We start from the raw sequence: 8,651 nt of genomic DNA on the forward strand, positions 1-8,651 counted from the left end.
TGTTGTTCTTGGTTGCATAGGAAGTAGAGTCTCCCAAATCAAGACTTGTGATACTTCATCTGGCATCATGGGAAAGTGCTTGCTGTATCTTATGCTGCTCGGGAACTCTGGATTCATGAAAATACACCTCTTGGACTTGATTCAAAGATGGCATTGCTGCAGTTAGCTCAGACTGATGTGGAGTCTGCATTGGAGAGTGCATATGGTTGGTGAAGAGTTAACGTGAGTCCAGGAGGTCACACAGTCTCATTCCTCAGCCAGGAAGATGGGGTGGGCTTTACCCAGATAAAAGGGTATCTCTAAAGCATATGTAGAAAAGAGTTTTCGGCCGGCGCCGCGGCTCACTAGGCTAATCCTCCGCCTAGCGGCGCCGGCACACCGGGTTCTAGTCCCGGTCGGGGCGCCGGATTCTGTCCCGGTTGCCCCTCTTCCAGGCCAGCTCTCTGCTGTGGCCAGGGAGTGCAGTGGAGGATGGCCCAGGTGCTTGGGCCCTGCACCCGCATGGGAGACCAGGAAAAGCACCTGGCTCCTGGCTCCTGCCATCGGATCAGCGCGGTGCGCCGGCCGCAGCGCGCCGGCCGCGGCGGCCATTGGAGGGTGAACCAACGGCAAAGGAAGACCTTTCTCTCTGTCTCTCTCTCTCACTGTCCACTCTGCCTGTTAAAAAAAAAAAAAAAAGAAAGAAAAGAGTTTTCCTTATTGCTTATTACCCAAATCCAGTGAGGTTTATGTGGCCTGAAAGTCCAGTTTCATGAGCATTCAAATGTGTGAGCGGCTCAGAAGGCTTAGGGTTTCAGTGGACTGAGTACAGGTGGTAATCTCAATCTTCCATGCTCTGGATAGAAGTCTCTGGTTTCTTTCTTTATAAAGGGGCATACCTTGTATGTTTTGCTCACATTTTGTATCTCCAGCAAATAGAACAGTAAGTGTTTAATAAACAGTTTTCAAATAAATGCAGAAAAAAACAGGTTTCAAATGCCGAGAATCAGGATAAGCTCTGAGTTTAGGAGGAATTAGGATGCATCAGAATGCAAGAGAGAATTTCAAATTAAATTACCTGGACTATGAGGAAAGGCTAAATAAAGGAGCCTGAGTGAGGTCCTGAAAGCTTAAGAGGTGATTTTCATGGGATGAATGAATGGGTTCACCCAATTTAGACAGCCCAGGGAAGTAGGCCCATTGAGGAAAAGGAGTTAACACATAACAAAAGTTAAATCAGACAGACATGGACCTGGGACAAATGTCTGAAACACTACTGTACTTTTATGCAAAGCTGCGCCTAATACTTTTACACTGAGTACAAGCCCTTTAAAAACTGACTTGCCGGGGGCCGGCACCATGGCTCACTTGGTTAATCCTCTGCCTGCGGCGCTGGCATCCCATATGGGCGCCAGGTTCTAGTCTGGGAAGGCAGTGGAGGATGGCCCAAGTCCTTGGGCCCCTGCACCAGAGAGAAGCTCCTGGCTTTGGATCAGCGTAGCTCCGGCCGTAGCGGCCATTTGGAGGGTGAACCAATGGAAGGAAGATCTTTCTCTCTCTCTCTCTATAACTCTACCTGTCAAGTTAAAAAAAAAAAAAAAAAACTGACTTGCCAGACTAAAGGGTAGCAGTAGCCAAAAGGACCCACATAGATATGGCAACACAGTCAAAGGCACTGTTTTGTGGAAGGGCAAGTAAGAAATTTCATTTTCAGGATAGCAAGTGGATCTGCAAAGGGCTTTTTAGGGGGGTCCAGAATTGTCTGGAGATGTGAATGGCAAAGTAGAGTGTACCTACATTAAGAAGCAGCTCATGTACCCAAGTGCAGAGCTTTCTCCCTATTCCCCTTTCTATGGGGTAGGAGGTGAGTGTGTGGGAAGTTCACAGAAGTTAACTTTTAGAAGGTAAATCACATAATCAGTTTTTTTTTTTTTTTTTGACAGGCAGAGTGGACAGTGAGAGAGAGAGACAGAGAGAAAGGTCTTCCTTTGCCGTTGGTTCACCCTCCAATGGCCACCGCGGCCAGCGCCCTGCAGCCAGCGCACCGCGCTGATCTGAAGGCAGGAGCCAGGGCTTCTCCTGGTCTCCCATGCGGGTGCAGGGCCTAAGCACCTGGGCCATCCTCCACTGCACTCCCTGGCCACAGCAGAGAGCTGGCCTGGAAGAGGAGCAACCGGGACAGAATCCAGCGTCCCTGACCGGGACTAGAACCCGGTGTGCCGGCACCGCAAGGCGGAGGATTAGCCTGTTGAGCCGCGGCGCCGGCCACATAATCAGTTTTTAAAGACAAATTTAGTGAAAATGAATGGAAATCTCACTGGAAAGGTGTGGAAAGACTACAATAGGTTTGGGAGGCCACAATAAGACAATTAAGAGACAACAAAGACCTAGACCAGAACAGTAATGGTTAGGGAGAAGGGAAAAGGCCAAATAAGAGAAATGTTCAGGGGAATAATTTGCAAAATTATGTCACTAATTCATTATGGGAACAGAAAAAGAAGGAATTGAGTTTTCCACCTTTGGATAGAGATGGTGAGGAAAGCAAAGTCAGTGTGTTAGAACAAGGATACTGAAGGGGAACAAGTTTACAAAGAAGTTAAAAGGTATATTAAATTAGAAAAATCTATGAGATAAATATTTTATTTGGTAATTGGAGCTACGCAACTTTTAAGAAAGATCATAGAGTCATGGAAATAGAAACTGAAGAAATGAGTAAATATGGTCTCCCAGAATGAGGGTACAAAAAGGGAAGAGGAACAAAGGGATATAAAATCCCTCTGTAATGAATGAGATTTGCATCACAAAGTAGGAGAAATAATATTCAAAATTTACAAATCTTATTAGTATGTAGCCATATTTTACATACATACACACTATGGTATATGTACCATAAAACATTAAGCTCCATTGCATTTCAGTTAAAGACCATCAAATATATCTATTATTTTTTTTCAGTCAAAAACGCTAGTGTGTTTTTGAAAGAATGGAGAAAATTTCAAGGAGTATGTGATATATAGGGAGACTTAGGGAAGACAGATTGAAAAAGCTGTACCCCAGAGAGTTCTACGTGACATTGAGGGTCTCTCTGTTTCTAATGGTGAGTTCTGGACGTGCAATATTGCCTTGGGAGAGGAACATTCCTAGTGTATCACAAGGAATGATCTTAGAGAGATTCCTATTTCTATTTCCCATCCTGCCTATGTGATAAAATAAACCAGGCACAGCAACCAAATCAGCCTCAGATTTCCATTCAGCCAGGTACAGGGACAAGATTGGACCTCCTTTATAAAATCTGTCTTGTTTCTTTTGCAGTGCCTTTAAAGAGAAACGGTGGCTTCAGCAATTAGGAATAGCAAGAGCCTTGGCCAAAAAGAGCATCGCCAATCTGACTCCACAAGGAGGCCTGACAGCATGAGAAAATCCTCCAGGAATTGTGCTTTGAAAAGTCATGACAACCTTAACTAGGGCAAACACCTGATCAAAGAGAATTTCCAGTTCTAATGTCCACATTTATAATGCTATCATCTCTAATCACAGCTCTTAGTGATGCTAACTGTTCTAAAGCTACATGGCATTCAACAGGATGTTGAGTGTTTAACGCCATGTTTTTTTTTAAGACTCTATAACCCTAAGTGAAAATATAGGGCTTTTTGCGTGTTTCTTGTTTGTTTGCATAAAGAGCCTGAGGAAGATTTCCTAAGAAACTGAGAATAGTAGTTGCCTGTGGGGGTAGAGGTACTGAGAGGAATGGAAACAAGGATGGGACTGAGAAGTGTTTTTGTTTTTGTTTTTGTTTTTGTTTTTTATTTGAGAGGCAGAGAGACAGCGAGGGAGAAAAAGACAGAGAACGCCCATCCGCTGGGACTGAGGCAGAAACAAGGAGCCAGGAAAGCAATCCAGGTCTCCCAAAAGGGTGGCAGAAACCACATTACTTCAGCTGTCATTAACGCGTCCCCAGATGGGCCTGAGCAGGAAGCTGGAATCAGGAAACAGAGCCAGAGACTGAACTCAGGCGTTCTGATTTGAAACACGGGGTCTTAACTGGCATCTTAACTAGGCCAAATGCCTACTCCAGGACTAATAAACTTTGTTTTGCCTTTTATTTTTCTAAGTTTGCTTAATGTTTTTTGACTTTTTAAGCTATATTAATGTAGAACATTAACAAAAAATAAGTAAAATTTTAAAATATTATACAAGTCCTTAGGAAAGTTACAAACACCATCAGGCTCTAGTACTCTAATTTTTTTGAACTTCTGCTAAAACATTGCATTCCATTAACTTTTTTAAAAAAAAAAGATTTATTTATTTATTTGAAAGTCAGAGTTACACAGAGAGAGGAGAGGCAGAGAGAGAAAGAGAGAGGTCTTCCATCTGCTGGTTCACTCCCCAGTGTTGGTGGCAACAGCTGGAGCTGCACCAATCCAAAGCCAGGAGCCAGGAGCTTCTTCCAGATCTCCCACAGGGGTGCTGGGGCCCAAGCACTTGGACCATCTTGTACTGCTTTCCTAGGCCATAGCAGAGAGCTGGATCAGAAGTGAAGCAGTTGGGACTAGAACCAGCGCTTCAGGCCAGGGAGTTAACCCACTGTACCACAGCACCGGCCCCAACATTCCATTAACTTTTAAAAAGATTTATTTAGGCCGGCGCCGCGGCTCACTAGGCTAATCCTCCGCCTAGCGGCGCCGGCACACCGGGTTCTAGTCCCGGTCGGGGCGCCGGATTCTGTCCCGGTTGCCCCTCTTCCAGGCCAGCCCTCTGCTGTGGCCAGGGAGTGCAGTGGAGGATGGCCCAGGTGCTTGGGCCCTGCACCCCATGGGAGACCAGGAAAAGCACCTGGCTCCTGGCTCCTGCCATCGGATCAGCGCGGTGCGCCAGCCGTAGCGCACCGGCCGCGGCGGCCATTGGAGGGTGAACCAACGGCAAAGGAAGACCTTTCTCTCTGTCTCTCTCTCTCTCTCACTGTCCACTCTGCCTGTCAAAAAAAAAAAAAAAAAAGAGAGAGAAAAAAAAAACTAAAAAAAAAAAAAAGATTTATTTATTTACTTTGAGAGTCAGAGTTACAGAGACAGAGGGAGCAACAGAGAGAGAGAGAGAGAGAGAGAGAGGGATCTTCTGTCCACTGATACATTCCCTACATGGCCACATTGGCCAGCACTGAGCCAGAACAAAGACAGGAACCAGGAGCTTCTTCCAGGTCTCCCATGTTGGTGGCAGGGACCCAAATACTTGGGCCATCTTCAGCTGCTTTTCCCAGGCCATTAGCAGGAAGTCGGATTGGAAATGGAGCAGCTGGAACACGAACTGGTACCCATATGAAATGCCAGTATCGCAGGTAGTGGCTTTACCTGCTACACCACAACACTGGCCCCCTCCATTATTAATATTTTTTACCATTAATATTTTTAATTGAGGTAAAGTTTACATACAGTGAGTTGGATCTCAAATGTAAGAGTCACTTGGTTTGATAAACATACATATCTGTGTATCCAAGATTCTAATCAAGACATACCACACCATTATTACTTCAAAAAGTTGTTTCAAGCTCCTCTCAATTCCAATCCCCTTTAAGCAACTGCCACTCTGATTTGTATCTCCACAGACACGATTCCCAAATCACTGGAACCATACAGTTGCTGAACTTAATGTTTCGAGATTCATTTACATGTTGCACATACCAGTAGACCATTCTTTTTTATTACTGAGCAGCATTCCATTGTATAGATTCACCGTAGTTTACCTGTTCAACTGTATTTGGATTGCCTCCAGTTTTTAAGTACTACAAGTAAATTCTTATGAACATTATTGCAAAAGTCTTCAGACATGTTTTCATTTCCTTTGGGTAAATATCTAAGAGTAGAATTGTTGGAAAATAGGGTGAATGAACATTTAACATAGTAAGAAACCGCCTGAGAGCTCTCCAAAATAGTTTTATGATTTCCCATTTCCATTAGCCATGCACCAGAGTTATGGTTTCTTCCATGCTTGCCAACACTTGGTGTCATCAGTGTTCTTCAGTTTTAGCCACCCTATTGTGTTTGAGACAGTACATCATTGTGATCTTAGTTTACAGTTCCCTGAAGACTTGATGTTAAATCTTTTTATATGCTATTGGTTATTTGTATATCCTCTTTTATGAAGTATCAATTAAAGAGGATAATTAATTGACAGGCAGAGTGGAGAGAGAGAGAGAAAGGTCTTCCTTTTCCGTTGGTTCACCCTCCAATGGCTGCCGCGGCCGGTGCGCTGCGGCTGGCGCACCGCGCTGATCCGAAGCCAGGAGCCAGGTGCTTCTCCTGGTCTCCCATGGGGTGCAGGGCCCAAGCACTTGGGCCATCCTCCACTGCCTTCCCGGGCCACAGCAGGGAGCTATCCTGGAAGAGGAGCAACTGGGACAGAATCCAGCGCCCCAACCGGGACTAGAACCCAGTGTGCTGGCGCCACAGGCGGAGGATTAGCCTATTGAGCCGCGGCGCCAGCTGCTTTTGCTCATTTTAAAAACTGGGTTATCTTTTAATTATTAGTTTATTGGAGATTTTTATAAAATCGTGACACATGTTCTTCATCAGACATATTTATTGTGAAAAATTTTCCTAGTCTGCAGCTTGCTTTTATATTTTATTTATTTAGCTAGTTAGTTGAAAAGCAGAGAGAGACAGAGAGAGAGAGCTCTTCCATTCACTGGATCACTCCTCAAATGGACACAAAGGTTGGGGCTAGGCCAGGCTAAAGCTAGGAGTCTGGAACTCCATCTGGGTCTTTCGCACGGGATGCCAGAATTACAGGTGGCAGCTAACCCATTGTGCCACAATGCAGACACCTGCTTCTTCATTATTAATGATGTATTTTGATAAAAAAGTTTTCAACGTTGATGAAATACAATTTATCATTTGTTTTCTTTAGTGGTTCATGCTTTTTCTTACCTCTCTAAGAACTCCTTGCCTATCACCAAGTCATGAAGACAATCTCTTGTGTTTTCTTCTAGGATCTCTGTGGGTTTAATTTTCATGTCAGATTTATAATCTATCTTAAATTATGTGTGTGTGTGTGTGTTATGTATAATAAGAATCAGTTTTGCTCTTGTACAAGATGTTGAAAATATTTTCCTTTCCTTCCATTGAATTATCTGGATATTTCTGTCAAAAACCAGTTAACAGTATATTTATGGATCTATGTCCATACCCTAATCAGTTCCATTCACCTATTTGCTTGTGCTGATACTAATACTATACTGTTTTAATTACTGTAGGTTAGTTTTGAAATCAAGCTATATAAGTCTTGCAGGTTTGTTCTTTTTTTCAACTTTTTTCTGGCTATTCTCAATTCTCTGCATTTCTATATAAATTTCAAAATGACTTTCTATTCTCTATCCTTAAAAGCCTGTTAGGATTTTGATTGGGCACAACTAACAGTTTAACAATATGGAATCTGGGGCTGGTGCACTGGCATTAGTGGGTAATGCCACCACCTGCAGTGCTGGCATCCCGTATGGGTGCCCGTTTGAGTCCCAGCTGCTCCACTTCTGGTCCAGCTCTCTGCTATGGCCTGGGAAAGCAGCAGAGGATGGCCCAAGTCCTTGGATCCCTGCACCTGCGTGGGTGAACTGAAGGAAGCTCCTGGCTCCTGGTTTCGGATTGGCACAGCTCTGGCTGTTGCAACCAATTGGGGAGTGAATCTGCAGATGAAGACCTCTCTCTCTCTCTCTCTCTCTCTCTCTCTGCCTCTCCTCTCTCCATGTAACTCTGACTTTCAAATAAATAAATCTTTAAAAAAATATGGAATCTTACAACCCATGATATATTTTTCCATCCTCATTTAAGCCTTTTAAATTTCTTTCAGTCATGTTTTATGATTTTATTATAGAAACCTTACAAATCTGTTCAATTTTTTTCTAAATATTTTACATTTTTTATTCTACTTGCTTGGAAGATATTAAGATAGATTATGTTGATAAAATAGTCAGAGGCCCCTAAAACCTAAAGCTGATTTAAAATATACTTCTGAGTATCAAGTTTGATATTAGAGGTACAAAGCAGATTAAGAGAAAATAAATTCATAAATGATACTAATGAAATGGTGTAAGGCAGCATGTGTTTAGGTTCATTGCAGACAGGGTAAAAAAGGGATACAGTGGAAGTGAGAACAGCAAAGGTTCTGGGTGTTGGTAACATTCTATTTCCTGATGTGGGTTAATAAGTGAAGTCAATTTGAGTAAATTCAACAAGGACTATTTTTCAACTGTACCCTTTGTTATATGCATTTATGATATCGTTGCTTAAAAATGACCTGAAATAATGAAAAAAATCTCAGGAGTTAATTGCTGCATTTGATGCAATCCTCAGACTCAGAGGGGAGTTGTTCCTGCAAGTGAGGCACCTCATCATGCTATTATCCCTTGACAGTGGACTAAACTGAACCACAATTCCTTGCAGCAGGTGGTAAAATTTTATGTATCACTGAGACACACAGCCAAAGAAATACCTTGTGCAAAGATTCTGGGGCTGGAATGTCTAAGAATAAAGGAATATGGGAAATCTAGAGAAGAAGATAAATGAGTTGGAGGAGGATAGACAAATGAGGACAAAGTGTGAGGAAGACAACTCATATGAAGCCATGTTCCGCACCACAATCAGTGGAAAACCACTAAGTATTTATTCTTTGTTAATGTTAGCCCT

The 8,651-nt window shown here is 43.1% G+C and overlaps 1 protein-coding gene across 2 annotated transcripts in view; it reads left to right on the top strand.

Annotated features, from left to right (window-relative positions):
• ANKUB1 (ankyrin repeat and ubiquitin domain containing 1) overlaps window positions 1-4,090 on the top strand; it is a 75,391-nt gene extending 71,301 nt beyond the window's left edge. For both annotated transcript variants that reach the window (XM_070072667.1, XM_070072666.1), the window contains exon 7: window positions 3,292-4,090. In XM_070072667.1, coding sequence (XP_069928768.1) covers window positions 3,292-3,394 — 103 coding nt within the window. In that variant the 3' untranslated portion in view covers window positions 3,395-4,090. The remainder of the gene's footprint in view (window positions 1-3,291) is intronic.
• Window positions 4,091-8,651: the final 4,561 nt, after the last annotated feature.

The sequence above is a fragment of the Oryctolagus cuniculus genome, chromosome 4 (assembly GCF_964237555.1).
Source record: "Oryctolagus cuniculus chromosome 4, mOryCun1.1, whole genome shotgun sequence".
In the NCBI taxonomy this organism is placed as follows: Eukaryota; Metazoa; Chordata; class Mammalia; order Lagomorpha; family Leporidae; genus Oryctolagus; species Oryctolagus cuniculus.